At 40.2% G+C, this 26,333-nt stretch overlaps 1 protein-coding gene across 1 annotated transcript; it reads right to left on the bottom strand.

Annotated features, from left to right (window-relative positions):
- Positions 1 to 558: 558 nt before the first annotated feature.
- Positions 559 to 26,049, bottom strand: adcyap1r1b (adenylate cyclase activating polypeptide 1b (pituitary) receptor type I). Its single transcript, XM_067596255.1, has 14 exons — positions 25,254 to 26,049; positions 14,208 to 14,334; positions 10,280 to 10,373; positions 7,452 to 7,562; positions 6,587 to 6,690; positions 6,396 to 6,493; positions 4,982 to 5,114; positions 4,698 to 4,851; positions 4,542 to 4,602; positions 4,387 to 4,456; positions 4,204 to 4,295; positions 2,649 to 2,778; positions 2,121 to 2,162; positions 559 to 884 (listed from the first exon to the last, which is right to left on the bottom strand). Exons 2-14 carry the CDS (start codon positions 14,262 to 14,264, stop codon positions 696 to 698), a joined length of 1,335 nt encoding a protein of 444 aa, XP_067452356.1. The 5' UTR covers positions 14,265 to 14,334; positions 25,254 to 26,049; the 3' UTR covers positions 559 to 695.
- Positions 26,050 to 26,333: the final 284 nt, after the last annotated feature.

Below are 26,333 nucleotides of genomic sequence, written 5' to 3'. Positions count from 1 at the left end.
CTAAATCCTACACACTAGTGCTTTAAGGTATTTACATTAGGGTGCCCAGTCTTAAATTAAGTCATTTCAAATGGCACAGCAGCTGTGATGTCTGTATTTAAAAGAGGAATATAGTGTATCGTTATAGACTAAAATATATTTTGAGACAAGGGTGAAACTTGAGGACAAATGTAAAAACTTCTCTCCCTCAGATAGACTGGAATGATCATGTTAGAGGACACACAGAGCTCTCTGACTGCAGTATTAAACTGGTCCCTCTGTGCTCCACAGCTTACACTGTAGCACCAGACAACTTTTAACACTAATACAATATATACAAACGCTTCTTCTGAATGTTTCAGTCCAACAATACACTAGATACACACTGGACTCCATCATCATGCCCTGTGTAATTTTCACTCCAGCTTCACCTGAACAAGGTCAGAGTTGGTACTTAAAGAGATTCAATATTTGGCGTCTGACATTCAGGTTATGTTTCAGGGTGAAAGGGGGTCAGACTAGAGGCTGTTCTGGGTCGCTGGAGTTGAGTTGGGTTTCCATCATGGTTTCTTCTGGGTAGGGGTTGGGGTATGGGTTGAAGAAAGGGTTGGTGAGGCTGGTCATCGGGACGAGGGTGGGTGTTGTTGGTTTGGCAGCGTTAGGTCCGGAGGCGGCGGCGGCGGCATTGCTGGACGTGGCATCCCCGGCGGCACCACTCAGGTGGCCGGGTTCTCGGCCTGCAGGCTGGACATGCGGATCTGCGAGCTGCTCTTGCTGAGGATGGACAGCTGCGTTCCCCCGTTCACCCCACTGCTCGCCAGCGAAGGATGCCGGTGCTTCAGGTCCACAGCAAAGTACCTGTTCACCGTCCAGCTGCGCCATTTCCTCTTGATCTCCGATTGCACCTTGAGGGATATACTTCACAAGGTCATTATTAATGGACCTCGCTGGAAAGAGACAAGCTCACTGTCCCTCAGTCTCACTCTACCTCTGTCTGCTACTTAATGGACTGGTTCAGGTTCACAGTTTTTCCAAGTCTGTCTTGAAAAACAACAGTCAGGAGCCCAAATGAACATTGAAACAGGTTTTGCTTGCTGTAATCGTTCCTCCTGTTCATACTGACCATTAGAAGATCCCTCCAAAAATGCATTTCAATGTAAGTGATAGGGAACAAAATGAACAGTTCTCCGTCTGTGCAAAAATACGAGACTTTAGCCATCCAGGTTAGTCGAGTCAAGTGGATAATATTTCATAGTTACAGTCTGTTTAGTACAAAATTCCCTCTTTGTGTCTCCCCTTGATTTGACCCCTTGAACTTTTAAATACATTTTTGCACAGAAGGAGGACTGTGGATTTTGTCCCCCATCTCTTACATTGTAAGTGCATTATGAAGGGATCTTCTAATGGTCAGTATGAACAGGTAGAATTATTACAGCAACAAAAACCTGTTTCAGTGTTCATATGTACACTTGACTATTATTTTAAGACACGCTTAAAAAATTGCAAACCTGTCCTTTAAGGCTCATTGTTTTCAGTTTTTACCGGTTTTCACTGAAAAATACCAGTTTTTACAAGGATCAAATTTGACACAGTCAAAACATGTTGTGTTTCCTGCTGTAAGAAGATGCCGAGCTCAGAAAATGTTTTCAGTAATAGAGAATGAAAAGATTAATGGTGAGAAAATGCAAATTAGCTTCTTATTATGTGCCAGACTCCCTCTGAGTAAGTAAAGAACAAACTGAAAAAAAAACAAGACAGAGTCACAAGTGCTCTTTACCCAGTCAACTTCAGGGAGAGAAGACTGGAGCACACTGATTTATTTACAACTTTTAATAGTGCAAACAGACTAAAATTGCTGAAAAATGAATGGAGAACACCTTTTATTGTTCTTCCCCCAGTATTTAAGTGATGTATTTCAGATTTTCAAGAGTCATGTCAAGAATTTGTTTTGTAAAAAACACTGAAAATAATGAGCCTCACTTGTGCCGTACAATCCATTACACAATTCAAGTTCCAGATCTATTTATTTGCATCTCAAACCTAATCTATTCCTACAGATAAACGCTGATTCTGTTGTCATTAAAATGTGCATTCAGTAAACAAATGTGTTTGTGTCAGTGATGCTTTTAAAGGAGGTTTACCTCTCCGTTCAAGAAGCAGTAGAGGACGGCCACCACGAAGCCCTGAAAGGTGACAGAAGGTCCGAGCATGAGACAAAAACAACTTGAAACCATTTCTCATACATGAATATAATTTCACTTTTTTAAATCTACATCCAACGGTACAAGTGAAGATTTGTTTTAATGATTTATTTCAGATCCATTAAACATGTGAGGTATAATCTGTCTTGTCTTGGTTCTTATTTTAATCTTGATGAAAAGTCTCATTATATGATTAATGTCAGAGCTTTTTTGGGACTCAGGTCCTTAAGGGCAAGTCCTGGTCAGGTATCAAGTCTTCATAGGTAAATTACACATCTCTGTGCCAGTCCTTCAGGTCTGGATGCTGAATATCCAAAGCTGCATTTTTTATTTTTAGCATTTCAGGATTTTATCAAAACTTAAGACTTGAAAGCAAAAACCTTCAAGTCAAGTCTTATAGCAATCAGCTCTGACTCAAGTCCAAGTTTACAGATTTCCTAATATTATACGTATCTCTCCTTTAGTCACCTGGAAGGATCCAAGGCCGAGCTCGAACACCAGACGTTCTCTCTTGCTGACGTTCTCGGGGGAGAAGGCAAACACGGTGTAGTGGATCCCAAACAGAGGAATCAGCAGCAGAGTGGAGCGAGCCAACCTCCTGATAATAACAATCATAATCATAATAATATATATATATCTGTATTTGTATAACACATTTCATACATGAGATGCAGCTCAAATTACTTCACATAAAATTGCATAAAAACATTTAATAAAAGTAAGAAGAGTAAGAAGAAAAAGAAAATAAACCATAATATTTCAGCGAGATTCATTGAATATTCAAGCCATTAAAAATGTAAGTGGTCTACTTAAAGGCAAAATTAAAAAGGCAGCTGTTACGATCTTTATTGGCAGGCTGTTCAATAGTTTGGGGCCATAATAACGACAATATTGACAATTCAGTCATTGTGCACGTGCAAGTAGTTTGCATGAGCTGGCAGGAAACATGGAAGCATGTATGCATCTTTGCATCTATGCATGATTCATCTGTCTGATAACTGACAGATTTATGTTCATTTTTGACAGAAGGATACATGAAGTAATTCCATTCCTGTCCCTGAATTGTAAAATTAGCCCATAAAATCCTTTTTAAGTGAGAATTGGAGAAAAAAATCACATTAAGTGGTGAGAAAGAGAGGATTTTTGGATCATATAGTTCATTTTTATATATATTTGAATTTTAAATGATTGCTAGCTTCACAACAAATTGCCTGCTGTACTTGCATATCATACTAAACATATCATTACATTTCATGTACTTTAGAGGCAGTCTATTCATTAAATGTGTACAGTGGTTAATGTTTAATTTAAAGCAAAGATTGAAATAAAACAGTGTAGCAACAAGGTTCAACCACAGGTCATTGTTTATGTGTTTTCATTATGTTTTGTTATTTATTTTAATTCATTTAGGAAAGAAAACTGATTTATAAAACAATTTGTTTTAAGAACGTTTCGAACAGCAGATGCCATTTTTCCCATTAGTAAATGAAGACTAACAGAGTTAAATGTTAATACTCATTTATGAAAAACATTATGAGACGACAGATGTAATGATCAGTTATTCACACACATCAGTGAGCTGGTTTCATTATTGGTTGAGTGAAAGAACTGTTGTTGTTGCTTTAGAAAATAATACAATCAGCACAATATTTCTGTTTCTGTATTTATTACTATTTTTACTATTTATTTGTGTTTATTCATCTAATACGTTTGTCAGACTTAATTTCTGCCCAGTCTGTTCAAACAGCCTGAACGAGGCAGAACGAGGCACAGTAACTGCTGTTTACACTCCTCCTTACATGAAGCAGCGTAAGATGCTATGACGTCATACTTATTGAGATTTATTGTGAGTATATTTACATAGTTATCAACAGTAGAAATCGTGCCAAAGTTATGACGTAAACTATAAAAGAAGGATCATCTGACCAGATCAGAATTCATCTTAATTGATTCCTATAACTGTAGCTAAAGAAACATTTGACGTTAATTCCAGGCAGCAAAGATACAACTGACTGTTACTTACAGGTAAATGCTGGATTCATTTCCTCCGATATCTGGGGATTGTAACTTCTGGACGAGGATGACGATTATACCAATGAAGAGCACAAAGTTGATCTGTAGAAAAATACAATGGGAAGACATGAGAAATAAACATCTTGGTAAAAGAAGCACTGTTCATTCATTCTCAAGCAGACTGATAACGCACCATAATTGAAGCCAGCACAGGTCCCTTGATCACCCACCAGATGGCAGCGTTGTCATTCATGTCCCAACAGCTGAGAAGGGGGGAAAAAAAACGACAATCAGGGCATGAAGAGAAGATCTTCCACAAGGGAATCAATCCTAGTGTTCATAACCTACCCGATATCATCAAAGTGCAGCCTCAGCACCGCCCAGATGGTCACACACACTGTGGGGGTTCCTGTTGTCATCATAAAAGAAGAGAGAAGAAGATCAGAATCAAATCCAGCAGCTCATTAAGTGTTTGTATGACACGTTTGATGTCAGATGTCTCACCCCAGCCGATGATGATGTACCAGTAGAAGTATCTCTTCTCAGGGAAGAACGTTTCCACCAGCAACGTGAAGAGGTACAGACCCTCGATGAACAGCCAGAAGTAGTTCGAGAGGACGCAGTAATGGAAGAACACCATCACTGCTCGACACTCCAGCTTCAAGGAGGAATTAGACGGATGAGACGGATGAGACGGAGCTTAGAGCGTGAAAATACACTAAAAATGCTGCTTGGTAACAGAACGAGAATCGACAGCTTCTGTGTGCAGGCGTGTTTGTGTTACTCACAGTGTGTATGAAGCAGTGCTCGCTGTCCTCCTTGGTGTACAACACGCTGTCTTTGATGAAGACAGAAATAGCTCTCAAGATGAATGACACAAATAGGTTCATGTGGATGAAGTTCCTGGTACAGTGGAGCTTCCTGTGTCGAAAGCCAGAAATGATCACATTCAATATCATGTACTATAACACTTCTGATTACTGTGCAGTTAGTTAACACATAGAAGGAGAGGTTGCAGTAATATAGTAGTAGCACAAATGGCAATAATTGTCAGTAAGTAAGTAAGTAAGTCAGTAAAACTTTATTTATATAGCACTTTTATTAACAGTTTACCAAGTGCTTTGCAATGACATTGGGACACAAAGAAAATAGGACACAAAAACCATGAAAGACACATTCAAGAACACATACAGACATCTCACACATACGAACACAGCGAGCATACAGTCATCACCCAGAGCACACACTTGAATTTATGAAATGTTATGAGAAAGCCATTCTAAAAAAAAGTAGGTTTTTAGGTGTTTTTTGAAACAGTCAAAAGATTCAGCTGATCTGATGGAGGTGGGGAGATTGTTCCAAAGTCCAAAGGGTGCCAGGGCAACAAAAGCACATTCGCCTTTGGTTTTTAGTTTGGCACGTGGTACGGCCAACAGGTTTTGGTTGGAAGACCTAAGTGTAGTGGTTGTAGTAGCAGCAGCTGTAACAGCAGTCGCAGTAGCACTAGCAGTAACAGAAGTAGAGGAGGTAATAAATATTCTGGTAGTTATAATTAGTAGTAGTGGAAGTGGTGGAAGTGGTGGCAATTTGAGAGGCATAATTCTTTTAAAATCAATGACAATCAATCTAAAACCTCTAAAAACAAACTTTATTTATAATTTATCTTGACATTGAATTTGTCATCATTAAAGTCTGATCACGAACCTGCGCAGGACCCAGATAAGGAAGTCTATAATGAAAAAGGGACATTCATCTTTTCTCTTCAGTGTTACATCACCCCAAGGAACTCTAGACCGCCACTCCTGATTAGACAGGAAGTTATGAATCTCCACACTTTAGACCTGTGAGCCCCTTTTTTCCTCTGAAATATTACCTTTTCACCCTTGTAATTTTATTCTGTTTGGCTGATATTTCATGGATTTGCTTGAATGTTTAACTGATTGGTTTGCATTGCATTACATTAGATTCCTATGTTTAGCAAAACCTGCATATCATTGAAATACCAAGATTCTGGATGCATTAATGGTGTAAGTATATCCATCACCCAAACATCCTTGACTGCTATCACTAAATTTGTCACATCCTGTGTTTAGATGTGCCGTCCACACATCAGATGTTCTGCGAGCCACCAATATCACTGTTTAAGTAGTTTCTTCAGTCTATTGTGGTTGCTACTACACAGTGTTTACCAGACAGACTCACCTGAATCTGCACAGGATGACCATGGCTGTGGTGAGGGACACCAAAGACGTGCTGTAGCCCACAGTGTACAGAGCCTTCACTGACACATAGTACTTGCCCTGAATTAGGAACACAAAACACACCAATGAAGACAATGTTTTTCAAACTTCTCACTGAAGCCCTGAAAGCTGCAGACACAGTGACGCACTGACCGAATGAGTGCTGTTTCCTTCTTCATACAGACAGGCGTCAACGTAGTGAGGAAACATATCCGACCAGCCGGTCTCAGTGCAGTTTCGAGTCACCTTCCCCAGCTCTGAGGACACAGGACACTTTATTTGATTACAGCAAACACAGACAAAGTCAAACTTATTTCTAGACTACAATCAGGAAGAGAAGCAGACCTTAAGGGAATAATTATTTCAGTGAGAGCTGGAGTCAAATCGCACAAATTAAGGTTAATAAAGGATATGCAGGAATGCTACAGTAGATCTTAAATATCAAACATAGTATATATTTGTATTCCACCTACAATAATCAGTCAGGTATACACATCATGTGTGCCAAAATAGCCTTATGGAGAAGTGAGGACTGGAAAAAATGTTCTCACTTTACAAAAAATCTTGTTTCCATTTTGTTTTATTTTAATTGTCATAGTGCTTTACATACCTAGATCAACCATGTAAAGCACTTTGTAACTAAAAGTGCTGCAAAATTAAAGTTTATTATTAGTATTAGTATAAAAAACACTTTTCTTTCCTAAAAAGTTATCACTTGCAAAGGTCTACGGCTCAAAACAGTGCTCGTGAAGAAAGTAATGGAAGTCTAAGAGTGCACAAATATTCATGCATTCATTAATTTTAACGTGCTTAATGGTGTCATTTCTGCACAGTTTCCTAAATCTGTATTTGGCTGAAATTACATCACAATTTCTGAACATTTAAATTATACACTATAATCTTCACACTGCAAGAAGACATGTAAACAAGACTGCCTCCAAAATGTCAATGAACTGAACTGGAATCATTAAATAATTCTGTATAATCAGTCTATTGCAGCTCCTCATTATCAACTGACCGAAGTCTTCTTCACTCGTGAACTGAAAGAGTTCGGGACAGTTGACCTCGACCACCTCACCGAACTTGGCAGCCTGCCAACACGTCAGGTTGTCCCACATCCACGGACACCCTGAGGACACAACAGGTAGACAATCACAACATGCTGCTCAGTATAAAAAGCCATATGTTCATTTTTTGGGGGGAAAAACAGATCCATCTGTGACTCATTTATCATTACTTCAAAACCACAGATCCATGAAATAATCATATGGAAGCTGAAATGTGATTCTCAGTGTGAGTTAGAAACTTCTCTTCTTAATCATCAAAATCTAATTTCAGAAATAAACTAACTGAATTATCTGGCAATTACATCTAGCTGCTCAGCCTGTACACTGGTGTTTGTTGCTGTGGCTGTTTATTCTTAATTGAAATGTATAAAAGCATCAATTTCCGCCAACAATTAGAGACATAAAAAGGGTGAAAGAGTGGAGACCACAGAGTCTTACCAAAAGTGACATAACTGAGAAGCTGAGAGATTTTTTATGCATTTAAGTTTGATGGTTTGCTACTTTAATACAATTCATAACCCTAATCCTAACCCTAACCCTAACCCTTTTGCCACAAAATCATAAAGTTAAACATTAGTCTGGATGGGACGCAATCATGGAGGTTATCTGGAGAGAATGGCTGCATACAGAACTGAATTATGGAAATATTTACAACAATCAGGTTGGTTTCCATCTTTGCTGCAAACAGCAATTCTGAAGCTGAAAGAGAGAACGGTTTGTTTCTAAATAAATTTTGTGAATTAGTCATGCAGCTACCCAGTAAGCTAATGAAGCTAATTAATATTCTAAAGATGCAGAAGTTGTCGTACATGCCTTTGTCTCCCCATGACTGAACGACTGCAATGATCTTTTAATGGCTGTAAACCAGGAATCACTCAACAACTCCAACAAAGTGTGACTGCCAGACTTTTAACTTAAGCCAGGAAAAGAGAACTTTTAGCACCACTACACTGGTTACCAATTTGTTTCAGGATTGATTTTGACAGATTTTCTTTTTATCATTTTAAGGTCCTGAGACAACAAACTGCTGGCTGTTCCCATGTCTAGATTTAAAGGAGACATATCATGCACATTGCCAGGTCTATATTTATATTCTGGGGCTCTGCCAGAATATTTTTGCATGATTTACAGTTGAAAAAATTCTCTATATTTATCTTATACTGGTCCTTTATGCAGCCCCCCAGTTCAGCCTCTGAACTGGGGGGCTGCATAAAGTCTGAAACAGGCCGTTTTAGCTCCTGTCTCTTTAAGGCCCGCCCTCCTGATGAGCCCACTCTGTCATGATTGGCCACCACGGGCTCCAGAGGATATGTAAACAAACGGTAATAGTAGATTTCACTTCTTTTTCTCGTTCTTTACTCGACATGGAAACTTCTCAAATACATACACACGTGTTACAGTCCGAATCCAATCCAAAATATTTGAGTGAATTTTTTTCCCAGTATGTTCCTGCTCTGATGAGTGGAACAATAATTCTAGTGCTTGAGTTCCACCCGGAACATTTTGGCAGTGCACCACTCAGCTGCAGCATGCTGGAAGCATGGATGTATGGATGTATGCTTGCCGACTTAGCGAACTTACCCTGGTTACCCTGGTTACCCTGGTACCTATGCTCTTGTAGTGTCACTGCCATCATTATTATTGAAATATGTGCTGTTATCTCCGTATTTCAACAATATCGTCTCACCTCCTTTCCCCTCCCCTCTCTGTGACAGTCAGCTAGAAGGCTACACATGTGCTCATAGAACTGGAGTTACATCCAGGTAACTAGTATGCACATTATATAACAGGCACAAGGAGTTTATCCACCCTTGTTTTGGGGGCCGGCCATTATCAGAGACCCGGCTTTTAATTGACTACCATCTTTAATTTGAGGAAATGCAGTATGCCCCCTTTAAGATTATAGGGAATTATGTCTTTAGTATCAGGGCACCTAAACTCTGGAATGACCTGCCTGAGAAGTTTTAAAGCACTTTGAAACATTGGTTTTGAATAATGCTACACAAATAAACTCTATTATTATTATTATTGTTATTATCATTATAAGTGTGCATCTAATGTTGTTTAAGTGTTCTGCATGTTGGCATTTTTCAGACATGGAACACATTTGTTTACTACCTTGTCACATTGGGACACACACTTAAATGCTCAAGACCACGAGTGTTGTTATTGGGACGGACCCAGTGTTTCTACTCCTGTCATTGGAGAGCCACTCCAAACCAAAAGAGACTCCTAAACAAGTGTTAAGAAGGAGAATTGGCGCTCAGCCTCTCTCAATCTGCTCCTCCCTTCATTCATCATCTAATTAGCCAGAGAGGTGCCCGTCAGTCACTGTCTCACTGATCAACTTTCATTTTAAGGATCATCATCATGAGATGCTGCCAATTAAAGCCTCTGACTGGAAATAGAGGCACACAGAGAAAAACATCAGAATTAATTTGCTTTGCTGAATCTCTCTGTTGGCCCTGCTTTCGTTGTTTTCAAACCCACACGCACACGCATGCACGCACATCAGTGAATTGTGTGTCTTTCTAATGATCTCTCTCTGCAGACAAGCAGGTCAGAGTCAACTACAATTTGTAGAATTATCTCCTGCTCGTTAGTATGAAGCCCCTGAAGATGTTCTTGTTATTAATCTTTGTGTTTATTCTTTTTAAAATTTTTAATTAGATCATGTTGAAAACTGTTACGACATAAACAAGATAGTGGTTAGTATGAGGAGGGGTGGGGTGCGGTGGGGGGGTTTAAGGCTAAACAAATACTTGCTTACAAAACCTACCCTCGTTCCCAGGATCATCCAAGGCCATCATTTCCATGCATTTCTCCTCCTCTCTCTTGATCACACAGTTAATCGGGACCTGCTGGCCGGAAACCTGTGAAACAACACGAACACACACACACACACAGACAGAAACACACATCACAGAGGAGAAAAAGAGAGAGTCAAGTGGCTGAAGATTACATCAGAGCAGAGAGGAAAGACCCAAAGGTAAAATGGAAGAGGCTGCTTCATTAGCTTCACCATGCAGTTCACACCACAGTGTGGGAGAGGTCTTAGCTCTGGGATCTGTTTAAACACTCAACCAATTAAACAAACCATTTCAGAGCTGCTGGCACTCTCCCCATGCTAACTGACCCAGAGGAGGGGCATTATTCTAGTGAAAACAAGACAGGAAAGGCTTTCAGACGTGCACTTTTCACACTGGACCGTGCCAGGCTTTACTGCCATCTGTTAAAGACCACAGACAGGCACACAGAGAGGACTGTTTATACTTGAACTCTCCCGTAGCTTCGACACAATCGAGGCCAGAGATCACAACGACAGGCAGAATCCCAGAGCTACGACTCCAGATGTGGAGGTCACGTCCAGAGACGCCTTCTTCACAGCCCCTCTGACAGCTGCACGCCGGTATAGGAGGAAAGGGGGGGTGGTGGTGGTGGGTAAGAAGATGATTTTGTGTCTCAGTGTTGGCGTCAGCATGGGAGACACCACATCACAGCTTTATGAGGTGTAGCAGGGGAGCAGTTAAGCTTTTATCCGCTGACGTCAACAGCACTCGCTCGGGATTCACTCAATGAGGAGTCACCAGATTTAATTGAGACACAATAGTTTTGGGGCATTGTGTGGAACAAGCGTCGACACATTCTCTGTATCCACGAATCTGCCGGATGATTTATGTGCTGCTCTCTGTAGCCGCAGCACCATTACAGCAGCGGAACAGTTGAGCTTAACACACCGACTGAGGAAAAGCACTCATATTTGGATTGATGACTGCTGTGGCTCTTATTCAGTCTTACAATTGGATAGATGTTGGACACATTATTGGGTTTGGAAGAAAAATATATCATCATCACGTTTGACTTCCTGTGGCTGACCTCCCCATTCGTCTTCAGACAGTTTTCAAGCATATTATTGTCATTCAACAAACGGGTTTCAGCTCATGATTTCTTGCAGACTTGCACAATTTGAAAACCTGAGCTGAAGCATCATTTTTGTGTCCAGAATATCATTGAAGACTTGTTTCCACAGGTGATGTTTGTCACTATGGTTTTATCTAATCACATATTCTTTGGTGAGAGTTACACAAAAGTAATTTAAAAATCTTTTTTCCTACACTACAACTTTATTGAACAGGTTTTGAACCAGTGCACGCAATGTGTACACCAAGCGGCAACCTCCGGGGCTGAAAAATGAAGCCAATGAGGAAGTGCCAAAAACTGCAGTTCCTTGAATGGCCACTTGAGGCTCCAAAAGCGAATCAATCCCCATAGACCCCGATGTTAAAATGCTTTACATCAGAAATAAACATGTTTACAACCTGGTACAAACAATGGTTTTGGTCTCTAAAGCTAATTTCCCCTTTGATGACAACTGTACGGGGGGTAAAGTTATGCATAACGAAGGACATGGCTGCTTTTAGTGACAGGTCCGCCAGCCACTAGGTGGCTTGTTTCAGCCATTCGGCCCGTCTCTTTGCTCATTTTTGATTGGCTGGGAGTTAGGTCGAGTCACGTACTGCCAAGATGGCGACGGCCGGAGCAGGTCATGGTAACTACCTCCATATTTTTATACAGTCTATGGAGTACACCAGTGACTGATTATCACTTCATGAACATTGGTGAACATGGTGGCTAAAGGCTATATCCTAAAGAGCTACATGTATATTACATACAATATCTGCATGTGGCAACTGAAGCATGTTTAAGATTAAAGTTTAGGAAACCATGTAATAGAATTATTGTAATTGTGACTTATAAATAGTCTCAGCGTCCAAAGATCTTGAGATGTCCTGTGATATGAACACTCACAAGTTGTAAACATGGGAATCTTTCCCATCTCTACTGTCCATCCCATATGACATGAAGGCAGCATCAGGCTGAGTAATAAGAGTGATAAATTTGTCAATCAATCTCAGTCTGTACACTCCTACACAGTCCATTCCAGGCGAAATTTACTCATGTGGTGTGGCCAACAACAGCAGAGACAGGAAATAGTGTGGGTAGGGGTGTAAACAGCATCTCCTCTGCTGTTTGTATTATTTTACTGTCCAGTTAAAAACTATAATATAATAAAGCAACATTTCCTATATGACAAATCAATCCCATCTCCTCTCTCAAGCTGGCTGGATATTGGAGCGCCTCGTGATTTTATGTGTCATATTAAACTCTGCGTCGCCTCATTTCACATAAACGCGAAGCAAAATCTGATCTGACTGCAACATGAGAAGGAATCTCATCTGATAAAATAAGTGGAAACACCTGAGAATGTGTTGAGCTTTTCAGGTTAAGGCAACATTTGGGTGGATATTGGTTAGATATTAAAAAACGTCCGAGCTGTTTCTGTGTTTCTGAGTTTCTGTGTTTGAGATTTAGCACTAAGCAAAAGTTTAGCACACTGACTTATTATCATTTAGGTATTAAGAATATCAACCTTGACTCGAGCCTGAAATGCTTTTATGTTTTATACACCCATCCACCCTCCTGACCTCCACATCATAGCTCTTCACTGCTCCATATTTAAGTCTCTACTTCCTTCATTGGCTCTGAACGCTGCCAGAGAACATCGATCAGTAAGGCAGATTAAGTGTATATGAACTTCATTTGTTGGGATGTGTGTTTGGAGCAGCAGGAAGGCCAAATACACTGTGTAAGTGTTGGAAAGTTTAAAGAGTCTGTGTGCTTGTGTGATTATTACTCAATAATAAAAAAATATATCATATCCTTTTGATCACTTCACTATATCTAATTAGGTCAAATGGTGTAGCAAAAACAGCTTCATGCACGTGCATAACTGATGGAGTGTGTGTGCGGCTGTGTAATGATTTCTAAATGATCACATGACCCATAGAGTGAGCCATGTGTCATATAATAATTAAAACTAATCTGGCTGTTTACTACATCGCATCCTTTGTGTTCACTGATTCTTCAACGTCAAAATATCATCAAAAACATCAATTTAGGATGCTGATGTGAGTGATTAGATTCAGGAGTTTAAAGGAAATCAAATGAGGTTGAACAGCAATGTACTTTTTTTTTTAGTAAAACTTGTTAAATTCATGGAGCAACACACCAAAAAAACAAAAACAAAAAAAAAAAAACATGCTATACATACAGAAAAAGAAAATGACAAAAAAGGGATGTTCTGTGTTTCTGGTTTTGTATCATGTGATCTCCTCGTTTATTCTGTCATTTGCTGCCTGTATGTACAGCCTGCTTTTTGTTCACATGGATGTTTGCCTGAAATGTTGAAAGAGGAGGGAGGAGAGGAGAGGAGAGGATAGGAGAGGAGTGGAGTGGAGAGGAGAGGAGAGGAGAGGAGAGGAGAGGAGAAGAGGCAACATGGTTCCTCACAGATTTAACAGACAGGGATAATGTTGAATAAATAGTGAATAAATAATGAGAATGTATCTCTATCCATCGTTCCTGCCACACACTGATCGATGAATTATTAATGCAGACACTCCATATGGTTATTTTAACTATGTGAATGACTTTACAAGTGCATGAAAATCAGGCCTCAATCCCTGTTTGGTGAATTTATTCAGGTGAAGCTGCACCTGTTGCTGAGCATGTTGATCATTCGGCCCTCACATAAGCTCTCTGATTCACACAGAAAATGAAGATTCTGTAGGGTAAAAACTTTCACTTTCAAAGGAAGGATAATTTCAAGTAAAAGATGCTTTGGTAAAGGTTGATGAGGAGCTTACCAGGGGCAGGAGGAAGAAGAGGGCGAGGATCAGTGGGCTGATAACCGCAGTAGACATTTTGTGTTTCTCAGTCAGGAGATTCAGCGAAAACAGACGAACACAGCAGCAGATCAGCTCACCTTGGGATCTGAAAAAGACAAAGAGCAGGACATATACATTACAGAGTATCTGTCACATCAGCTCTGTGTGTGTGTGTGTGTGTATTTCTAATCCAAACCAGACAGCACTTAGAGAACTTCATCGTAGAACTTTTGTTATTTTAACAATAGAAAAATGTTTAGAAAATCTCCATTAATGTCCATTTGCATCAAAGTACATATATGATGTGTCCAGTTGCTTTGTATTTATTTAGGTGGGTGCAGTTCAAGTCTTTATGTTTCTCAGTAAATTCTTAGAAGCTCTTAAGCCGTGTTTCCGCGCCGAGCCGTGCTGCTGCTTGGTAATGGAGCCAACCACTCCGGTAGCAAATGAGAAACTAATTTCACTTGTATTGTCTTAAAATTGATCATTTGTGCTCAACAAATCTTCCCCACAACAAATCTTCACAAAATGTAAAACTGTATCTACAACATCTGAAATGCAGTCAAGTGGGGTGATGTTGCCAGCTGTTGCTCCCGCGCAGCTGCCTAGCCAGGTGGCTAACGCTGCAATTGAGCCCACAGCTGCAGCCGAACAACAGCGCAGCAGTCCGGGTCTGTGACATATCGAGGCTTAAAAGAGACTCCCCGACTTCACCCACTGAGGGAGGGATAGAGAGAGATATGTCTCACTGCTGCATTTCCGAGTTTTGCTCATGAAACTGCATAAACTGTATCCATGGTAACCGCAAAAACAATTCATTTAGACTCGGCTTCTAATTGAGACTGGCCTTTATTTATCAAAACGTGTAGATATACCTGGTCATTAAAAGGAGTTAATAAAGTTTTGGGTAAGTTCATATATTTCAAAAACCATCATCACTGAGTATTTCTATGATGTCATGTCACATTGACATACCTCGGCGTAAACTCTGATCTATAAACTCTTCTGATTAAACATCTGTGGTTTGGAGATTAGTTTCACTCATACGTACTTGTTTGCATGAGTGAAACATCACCTTTATTTTTCTGCTTGCTGATCAGATCCCAATCTGTCGTATCGAGCTGCAAACCAAACATTTCCTGCAGCTGCTGCTTCATTTTTTTTCCACTGTATTAATTACTCAACACAACAGGACATGCACATATTCAGTGCTACTTTGTCAGTTTTACATATTGCAGGCAAGGAATAGTGCATGCAGGAACAGCCACGGTGAAACGCTGCAGGCCGTTCTACAGCGTTTTTGGTGAACCAGCGCAACACATCATCGAGGTAAACAGGCTTCTTTTACCTCACCACGGGGTGGGGGAGAGCAGGGGTCAAGACTGCATTCTATACAGCCAAGGAGAGTAAAAAGGACAGAAAACCTGATAAGATGCTAGCTCTGCTTCACAGATTGAGAAACCACATGAGATCTAAAACTTTGATATAAGCATATGTGTGATAATCTGTGGTTGTGGAGAACGGTTACTTAAATACCACTGTGAGATGTATTATTTTTAATATATAGAGCTGTTGCTTAACAAAACCGCACTTGCATAGACACTCAAGAAACAGGAAACTATGTGCATGCACAATGCTTTGTGCACAATGCTTTGTGCATGCACACAGCCTCGGTATTATCTGCTTACATATAACCGATTAAATGCTATAAAATCTATAATGTATGCATGTTCCATATAACCGATGAAATGTTTTGAATTTAAAGTAGATTTCTGATAGATAAATGGAAAATAATGAAGACCTACCTCAGCTGCAGCTGTATTAATGGAGGTGACTTTTCTGGAGTTTTTGAGCAGATTTTTAGCTTATTAAATTGTATTCTTTTGAGATTTTGTAGTATGCTTTGTGCTGAATAAAACTAATTAGATCATTTTGATCAATTGAAAGATCTTTTGGGTCCTGATACTTCATTCATCCAAGGCTCTTCAACTACATGTTCAGTAAGGCCCCCTTGCTTTCTAATAATTCTCTAATATGTTAGAAATGCTAATCTGTAGAATTGTTAGGGCAGGAGTGACTGAATCGGGACAGAATTACTTGTGAACGGTTAAATAGAACCAAACCAATAGGAAGGTGACTTCATTGGACCATGGTCTAGGCTCCTAAGCAGTGCCCAGATTGACACTTCCATCAGTCCATCAGAACCAGTTAACACCATACCAGCGCAGCTTGAATGGTCATGGTTGCTCACAGGTTAGCTCGGCGCAAATAAGAGAAAATATCAAGTCCGCTAAGTCTCGACAGTCCTCTGAATGTCTTATTTTAATTGTAGAAAATGTTTAGAAATGTTTGATCTGAATCGGGATGAAGCACCAACAGAACATGTCTGATCAGGTGCGTGCAATAGTTCATGTGAATAGTTCATGAGAATTTTTCACAATGTGTTGGTCAAAATTCCAATGAAAAGTCCTGGACAGAAACCAACTACTGTGATCATTTGTTTCTTGGCTCAAGTTCACAACAAATTCCATTCAAATCAGTTTATAAGCTTTTGAAAAAACTTTCAAATGGGCTGATAAATAATAAAAATATGTGATCTGATTCTGTACCAAGATTTACTAAGTTTACTGAGTGTTCAGAAACAACAGGACATCTGCTGCTTTGCAATTTTACTGAAAATCTGTTTAAAAACACAAAAAAGACTCCGTTAATGCCTCTAACTTAATATTAGCTGACAGAAAACTGCAGGAAGCTGTTACAAACACATCATCTGCCTCTCAAATGATTTGCTGTGCGTGAACACAAGCATGTCAGGCTGCATGTATTCTGGTATCTGCATGTATCTATGTGTCTTCATGGATACAGTCTGACTGCAGACCCGGAGGGTTCGCATGAGTAAAGCCAAGTATCAGGACTGAGCACTCAGGCCTCGTCCCACAGGGAGAGCTTGGCAGCTTGGCATTCCTACTCCACCAAAACCCTGCCAGCTACAAGCTCCTCCTCCTGCCGTTGTCAAGAGCAACAGCTGAGAGAGCTGCTGAGTTTGGATCTGAACTGGACCACGTGGACCTGGAAGCCCCTTCTGCTCGTTCTTCTGCTCCACTGTAAATAGATTTGATAATGTTCTTTATTTTCATCATGATAAGCATTTAACTGTCTTTAAAAACTAAACTCGACCCAAAAGTCAACGTGTAATTCTATAAAAACAGAGGCAACACCGTTTTTTTTAGATGCAAACCGTAGCAGTTTTGATTTGAATCCTGCACACTGAATATTAATGCATTACAGCTCCACACACAAACACTACCTTCATTCATATTTTGCTTGAGTAAGTCACAGAAGGACACGCACAAAAACATAACACAACAAGACACAACATGAATGGGAGTCTGCGGCTTTGCCAAGGCCAACATAATGACTGCTGATGCACTTCCATAGAAATGCTTTCATGGTGAGTGCTCCAGCACAAACTGCCATTAATTCATTTTACTGAGGAGAAAAGAACAAACTTATGTTACAAACCACTGAAACACTGATGGTATCTCATGTGTGTGTGTGAACTATAAGTAAAGAAATTCCCATGAAGTTTTTTAAATCAAATTTCTTTCTCTCCATAACTAATAGAACAGTCTTTTACACTGAAACATGCAATATCTGATTTTTTTTTTATTTTGGCTGCTTGGTGGCAACAAGCAGTGAACACAACACTGATATATCATCACCCTCTAATTGAGTGAGCAAACAGCTGCTTGCGGAGCAACATTATCATTCATTTGGAGTCGTGTTTCTGTCCACCTGGTGAATGTTAGTCCAATATTCACTCTCTTTTAGCTCTGTTTTAGCTCTCTACCGACTCCTGAGGGAAATATCTGGCTCTTTAGCTGCTAAATGCTCCACTATGTTCACCAGCTAGTCTACAGCTAACTGTGTCTGTTTGCTGTTTGGTGTTGAGCAGGTAGTGTACAGTGGCTTTTTAGAGCTTTTTCTCTGAAAACAGCTGTCTGCTACGGCCCAAAATGACGCTATGAGAGCGCAATAAAGTTGCGGCCAGACAGATAAACAACGAGCTGAAACTCACTATGAAGCCCCGTAAGCCGAGAGGAGCTGCAGAGTCTCTGATAATTCTCTGTGGGTTCATCACTACGAGCCACGACCAACACATTACACACTATCATGTGATACTGATATATTTATATCATGAAAATATTGATTATTGCTACTTAAAGTACAGTTACATTCTGTCCAATAAAATTCAGCAGCATTTAGCCCAGAAAGTAAATATAGTAAAATATTGAGCAGATTGATCTCAAATTTTTATTTTCAAACACAATGCATCACTGTTTTTACTGGTCTACTGTGAAAACTCTATTTGTTAGTCCTGTGGATTTCAGCTGAAGAGTATGGGACTGGTGATTGTGTGACTGCATCTTTACGATAGAAAGAAGCTCACAGAAACCGCAGCAGCATGACAGTGGAAAGTTTCTCTGTGCTCACTGATATCGAAATTAAAGGGGCGGGCCTACGAGCATGATGACATCACAACTATTTGTGAAGCCGATCCTGGTTCAATATTCAACTCACGCAAGTGTGATGTGGAAACTTGAAGGCTCCGGTACACAAACACTGAGAATGGACAGTGAAGTAGGAGATATCTTGTGTCCAGCAGAAAATGAAAATATTTGCATATTCATAGATTCAAAGTATTTCAGAATATTTTCATCTGTCTTAAAAACATGTCTGGAGGGGACTTTTAAGTGTTGGTCATACTATTGGAAGTGTTGGAAGCTTGGTGACACAGTGACTACTCGCAGGACTAGTAGGTGAACTGCTGCAGCTAGCAAGCTAACCGCTAACTTGCTAGCTGGTGTGGCTACTGCTAGTCAGTCACAATAGCTCCAGCAGCTTCTCTCTGTTGTTCTGTTTACTTCTCCTAAAGCATTATATTCACCATTGTGAACCAATAAAAAAAAGTTACTGAAGAGGGAAAATAAAGCTCTCCTTGCTGATGAGCTTGTGAACAGTCAGTCAGCAAACTCATTAGCTTAATGTGGTCACTAACGCAACAAAAACTTCACACGGTTCATTCAAAAGACGTATATGTACGTCTCATAACTGTCTGTAAACCGTAGGGATGTGCAGAGAGCCCAGTATTTGTATTTGTATCTGTATTTGTTGTCTTTATCTCTGGGGAACACCCCCAACTCTGGGAGTGATGTCCAAATTAGGAAATGTGCGTCATGTAGCAGGTGGAAGTGACTCCCCTCGTTGAGACCTGCTGATAGACGTAACAGTGGAGCAGAGGAGAGAGACTGAGATAGCGATGTAACCGACCTGTGCGCTGCTATTTAACATGTTTTTTTTTTCTTCCTGCAAACAAATAATTTTTAAAATATTTGTATGAAACGAATATTCATAAAAAAACCACTATTTGTTGCCGAATAATGTATTTGTATTCGGGCACGCCCCTAGTAAACTGTTGCTCTTTTGTGGAACAGTATTAACTTAAAATATAAGTAAATAGTGGAACGCAGCTAATAAGCTATGATAGCTTCTGCCATTTTCTCCAGCTGTCAGTCCCTTCAAAGGTCAGTGCTGTAAGGACGGCTTTCTCTTGGTCAGTGCAACACATCCGCAGGTCAAAGTTCACCAAAATTGAACCAGATTTCATTGAAATGAATTGAACTGAATTGATGTTTCCAGACTTTTATTCTCACTTCCAAGTCTGACTCAAGATAATGTCAACAGTAGGTGACATTACTGCTGTCAACAAGTGAATGAGTCACGGCTATAATAAACAAAACAAAGTTGTGCTTATCCATAAATTTAAAAAAATAAATAAACTTTGTGTGAGTGTGTCGTTGTGTGTATGTGTGTGCAGCAGCTGCTCAGGACTCTCCTCCCCGAGCTGTAATCAGCGACTTAATGAGTCTCAGCGGCTTTCATGTTCAACACTGTCAGCCTGAGTGTGTGTAATGTTTGATGCACCGTCTAAAGAGCACACACATAATTAAAGAAACACACACACACACACACACGAGCACGTTCAGTCTCCAGACTAAACAACCATACATTTTGACAGAGACACACCCATTAATCATTGAGCTGCACTGAAATTGCATTAAAACATCGTTCTTTACTACAGGTTTATGATAGCTCTGATAATAAACGCTTTGGCTCGGTGTTATGTTGCACCCCAAGAGGAAGAAGATGGACAGAGGAGGAAATGAGAAAAAGTAAAAGGAGGAGCTGAAGTGAGAAGAGAAGAGAGGAATCGGCGGCTTTCTTAAGAATGTGAGTGGGTGTTTGTGTTATGAAAAACAACTCCTCTCAGGAGAAGAGGAATTATTTCTCTCAGGAATAAGCAGGAGAAGAGAATAGAGGGTTTCTTAATGATCGCTTTGAAAACTCTGATGAGACGCATCATTAGAGAGAAAAGGAAGAAAGTAGAGAGGTGGAGGGGGGGGGGGGGAGTGACCTCATGTGTGTCTTCATGTTTGTGTTTTTGGTGGGACACTGGGAGCAGTTTGATCCTTCAGGACATGTCCTGATCTGGCTTTGACAGCTGTTGTGGCCTGGAGAGTAAAGGCATGCACTGGCTTATCCCCTCTCAGCTCACAAACAGACCCCAGACTCTCCTTTCTCTTCTTTCTATTCAACCTCTTATCTGGTGAACACTGGCTGCTGAAAAAAAAAAAAAAATTAAGAAGAGAGGAAAAATCTTCTTTTTGGTGCTTCACGGATCATCATCCAATGTGTTAATCCTGCAGTGGGCTGTCTAATTCCCAGTAATATCCCAGTAAGTCACTCAAGTCTCCGGCTCTAAATTTAGCCCAAGAAATTATAGGAGGAATTAATAAACACAGACATGACTTAGTCTTCATTATTTTGGGGATGGAGAGGGAGGTGCACATATTACACACACAGAGAGAGAAGAAGAAGAAGAGTGTGAGAGTATGAAAACTGTCCTGGTTTCTCGCTCCCATTATGTCCCGTTTTTCCCACAATTCACTGGGGAACTGCGTAGTCATGAGACCGAGGCAAAGATACTTTGGAACAGAAATAAAGGAGAAATAAAAAACATCACCCGTCACCGTCAGAGACACACATACAGAAGCAGTTAAACAGACTGATCCTCCACAAGTATATTTATTATATATATAGTATATTTATATTCTACTGACTAAGTGATCAGTTTCACACAAAAAAGCGAAACATGTGATGAGTCCAAGTTCTCAAATGTGACCGTTCTTGGTCTTACACATCATAGTAGGTCAAGCAGTAGCACAATAGTTCATGTGCGAACAAAACAAGAAATCGGATGACGTCACCTTGTGCTCTTGGATGATGTGATGGGAATTTTTCACTGTGTTGTGATGTTTTGTGGACCAAACAATTGCTCAATTAATTGAGAAGTTGCAGCCTTAGCTCTATCTACAGGACTCTAATCTTCATGCTCTACAGAACTAAACAAAGCCCCCAACTTTTTTTTTTTCCTTTGGATGAGTAACTTTCCTTGGAAAACAGTTTACGATTCTTAAAAGATAAAGCTGGAGATTTAAATACCTGTAACAACTTGCCACTGCAAATGCAGCCTCTTGTGTTTTGCAGTCAGAACACCTGGTAAGGAGTAGATGATAGCACATGATAACACATCAGCCACAACTATTCCGGTATGTGTTGGTATCTGTTAGCTTTTATGATTTTCTGCCAATACAATAGTGGCCAAAAATGAATAAATGCAGCTTTATGTAAAAATCTGATTGTATAACTTTTATTTCTGCTTTTAGTTAGACATTTAAGAACTTCTATTCTTGCAGGCAATGCATGGTGACAAAAGCAAGAGCCAGTAGGAACCAGGTGACAGAGAGGTGTAGCAGGTAGGACACAGAAAAGAAGCAGGGCATTGTGACTTCTCACATTCCCAACATGACCCGCTGGGCAGGAAGACGGCGGCTCAACACCAGCATCAACTGCCTGAATGATTGCTTTAGAGCTGACTGCTGACTGCCTGCTCTGGATCCAAGCTGCTGCTGTGCAGGTCAAAGGTTAAGCATAACAGATTTACTCCCCTACAAAGAACTGCATTGCTATGAGATAATCAGGAATTTCAAAGAGGTGAAATAAAATGTTGTTTTGTTTTATTTTAGGCCAATTTAAGGTTTGGATGAAATGTATGATGACTTTTCTGCTGGTTTAGCTTATAGCTTACAATATATACCAACAAGATACAGAAATAAAAATAATACATTTGACTAATAAAGGGTTGTGACCAGGAAGTGCAAGTTTAGTGGGATATTTTACAGTTGAACATTAACTCTTCTATATTCTCTGATGAAGAAACTATGAACAAACTGGACATACATGCCATCATATATCTATGATGAGAATATTGGCTGATAAATCGTTCTAGCGCTGTCTGACACACCAAGATTAGCGATTGCCTGCTGACTCTCTGGTAATAAAATTAGTGTCCATCTTGATTTGACTCATTTATCATCAATATATCATCAATCATTGAGTCATTCTTAACTAGAGCCGGAGAGTAAAGGTAACAGAAGAAGCAGCTGCAAAGAGGTGAAGAGCAGCAACGCCAACGTGTCATCAAGGTAAGATACATAATAAAAGATTACATGTTTTATGATGCTGTTTCTGCCCTGCAAACCCACTGCTACCACATCATGATCCTGGCTGTTTATGTCATCACGGAGCGGATATCCCAACCATTCAGTCTCATCTAGAGGATTCTCCTAACTGCAGCAATTACTTTATGGTTACAACAGTTATTGTCTTATCTATTAATCATCATATCAATCGCAAGAAAGGCCTGTCAGTTTCCCAAAGCATTCAAGAAAAACAGAAAATCTTCACATTTGAGAAGCTGGAACCTGAAAATGTTCAGCATTTTTGCTTTAAAAATGACCTAAATAATTAATCGACTCATTTTATTTTGTTTTATTTAACCGCAAAGTCTCTTGAGATACATTATCTCTTGCACAAGAGACATCTGGCCAGAATGGCAGCGTAAAATACTGCAGGTGTCACATAGTTACATAAGAACACTTTCAGCTCTAAATTGATGCCTGTGTTGTCTGTATATCTGTATATCATCAGTCTGAGGTGTTTATATGACAATTTAAAGGAAAATAGGAGTAAATTAAACTCTTGTACTCTGCTGGCGGGTCTGTCTATTCCAATATGAACTGTTAGACAAAGTTCACAAATACCCTACAAGTTTAGTGTAAACATCATATAGCATCTATGAAATGTTAGTACATGTGGATACAGAACATGAAGTCATACAGTCAAATGTTTCATCTAAATCCAAATATGAATACATTTGAAGATCCATAAGTGAAAGTTGAAGGTAAACTGTTGGTTTGTGTTTATAATGTTCAGCCTCATCAGCACTAATAACTGGCTCTCCTTGATGTGACTAAATGATACTCGGCTCACGCGTGACACTGGGTGTGTTACGAGGTTGCCGTGCTGAGACTGGGCCCGTCGCCTAATGTCCTCTCCTCCCTCACTTTCTCTCTCTCCTCTGCTGCTCCTGCCAGCCTACACAAGGCTAATTGGGCCATTTAAATGTCAACATCACAGAGATCTGGGAAGTACAAAAGCCCTTCCCTGCCACTTATCCCTAAAAATGTTTTGTCTCAGGTTTTTAGCACTTAACATCTTGATGACTTATTGTGAATATGTTTGTCTGCCATAAATCAGGCGAATCTAAACAGGATTCTGCAATAGTCTAACGTGCTGAGCCAGATGTGTAAATTTAAACAAAAAAGAACTGCAAACACACATTGTTGTCTTTTTGGATGAGCCTGCTCTGATATTTACTGTAAACAGCTGTCACTGATGTTACGCAGGAGGATTTTATTTAAAATCACCTCTCACAGTGAGTCAGTGATTGATTGATTGCATTGATATCATTGCTGTTTTTTTGTTTTTTTTTGCAGAACAGTAGTTATAGATCCTGTTTGGCATCGACTCAGAATTCAGGGCAGATATGCTACTCATTCATCACTAAGTATGAATGAGGCTGCAGCTGAGTATTTAGAAATGTAAACAAACGGCTGAATGTCACACTTTTATTTTCACCACAATCTGCAGCAATCAACCCAAAGGGACGTAGATTACAAAAGAAATGCAGGAATACGTACACACATAAACACACATAAGTAGCCTAAGAGGTCCTAAGAGGAAGAAGACTTATGTCAAACACACAGGACGAAGGGCTTTCAAGTGCTGTTTTAACCCTCACTGAAACACACAGGCAGCAGAAAAGCGACAGCATCAATTGTGATTCAGTGACAGTAGGATGCATTACAAGGTCACTCACAGCTTTTTACCCACCGGCTTGCATTTCACAGATCTTCAGGAACACAGCAGGGATACAACAAACACAAATGCAATATAAAATAATATCAAAGTTATTGGTGGGTGATTGAATTCCTGCCAAAACTAATATGCTGCAGGCCTTCTGTAAGCTACGTGGATCCATAATGCATGTATGACTGTACAGTAGGGCATGAAACCATGAAAGGAGACTGGTATGTCCATTGAAACACATTGCAACATTGACTCTAACACCATTTATAAGCATCATATATCATGAGATGTCCTTGAAAACAGCTCTAAGGATGCTTTTATTATAACTCAGCACCTGAACAGACTTAAAAAAGGATGAGACTCTGCTACCTACCTATGTGTCAATACAGTATGTTGAGCTTTCTTACTCTAATATTCCCATAAAACGCCTTTCTGTATCCCCAAATCCTCTGCTAAATGTTGCCCGTTTGCAGTAATTATGCAAACTGCGCGCTGTGAGCATCCACTGAAGGAAAGGAGGCTCCTCTCTTATCCCAGCCGACACATGCCGCAAGATCCCGGCAGGCTTATTTCCATTCTCCTCTCATACATGCACCGCCTCGCATCCTTCTACAAATCGACATTGGTGCAAAAAATGTGATGTTTATCTCGATATATTACCACTCTAATTCATCTATTTTTGCCAAATCTTACCATTGTATCGTTTTGGTTTCCGAATGCAACTCCCGCGGTCCTCCCGTGGATGCTCCGGGCTGATGAAAGGCTGCACACTCCGCAGGGGGACAAATCAACCCTCCCGGGGCTCCGAGGACACAAGACTCCCCCGGAGGCTCCAGGCAACACAACTTAAAACCGAAAAGCAGTTTGGACAAAAATGTTGCGGACTCTCCACCGGGACGAGAGAGAAGGTAAATCTTGGTTTTTGCAGGGAAAAAAATGGGAAATTAATGAAGATCTCCTCTCCTGTGTGCGATAAGGGTTGAATTATCACTGTTGATATTTCGAGCAATTCCGCTGCCCTGCGGATGGCTGCTCCCGTCGCCCTCTACAGAAGAATGCACCGCGCATTTCAACTAACCTCTCTCTCTCTCTCTCTCTCTCTCTCTCTCTCTCTCTCTCTCTCTCTCTCTCTCTGACACAAACACACACACACACCCATGCGTGCGCGACAGAGCAACCTCAAATCCAATTTTGCATGATAGATGTGAGACATAAACGGGTTATGTTAAATAATCCAGTCAAACCGGATTCAACACAGAAAATGATATGAATGTGAGGTGGTGGAACATGCAGGAACATGTGTGTGTCTGTGTGTGTGTCTGTGTGTGTGTGTGTGTGTGTGTGTGTGTGTGTATTCCTCCGTGAGGTCATTGTAACGCTTCATCGGATTCAAACGGGACCATTCAGGACCACGGACAGCGACAGTCATCGTTTTATTCAGCCTTATGAAAAATAGCCTACATAAAATTGTGATGATCACGTGAGTTTTTGGTCTTATGAATAATATAATAATAAAAACAGGCATCTGTGAGGGATGCAGCAAATCTGAAAGGTGCATTAAAATGATCTGGAATATAGGAAAGCTGAATATCTCCTCCATCCACAATGAATAACAAATCACTAACTCGTTGTCTGAATCAAAAAACTGAGCATGATGTCTTCACAGTCACCACACTTTAACCTATTTGAGAACTTATGCCAGGTTTTGGACATGTTAAAGGGTTCAGCTTCAAAAAAATGGTTTGTACAAAGTGTAATGTGTAAAGGTAGGTA

Source organism: Thunnus thynnus, chromosome 8 (assembly GCF_963924715.1).
Source record: "Thunnus thynnus chromosome 8, fThuThy2.1, whole genome shotgun sequence".
NCBI lineage: Eukaryota > Metazoa > Chordata > Actinopteri > Scombriformes > Scombridae > Thunnus > Thunnus thynnus.
Note: the sequence above shows the minus strand (reverse complement) of the source record. Positions and strands in the feature narration are given on the sequence as shown.

Excerpts from the sequence above, each read along its gene's own strand:
- adcyap1r1b (XM_067596255.1), bottom strand. The coding sequence starts at position 14,264 with ATGTCTACTGCGGTTATCAGCCCACTGATCCTCGCCCTCTTCTTCCTC. Across the intron at positions 2,779-4,203 it reads AATGAATCCAGCATTTACCT|GAGGTTGGCTCGCTCCACTC; the intron begins GTAAGTAACAGT and ends TGTTATTATCAG. Across the intron at positions 2,163-2,648 it reads TCGGCCTTGGATCCTTCCAG|GGCTTCGTGGTGGCCGTCCT; the intron begins GTGACTAAAGGA and ends GTCACCTTTCAG.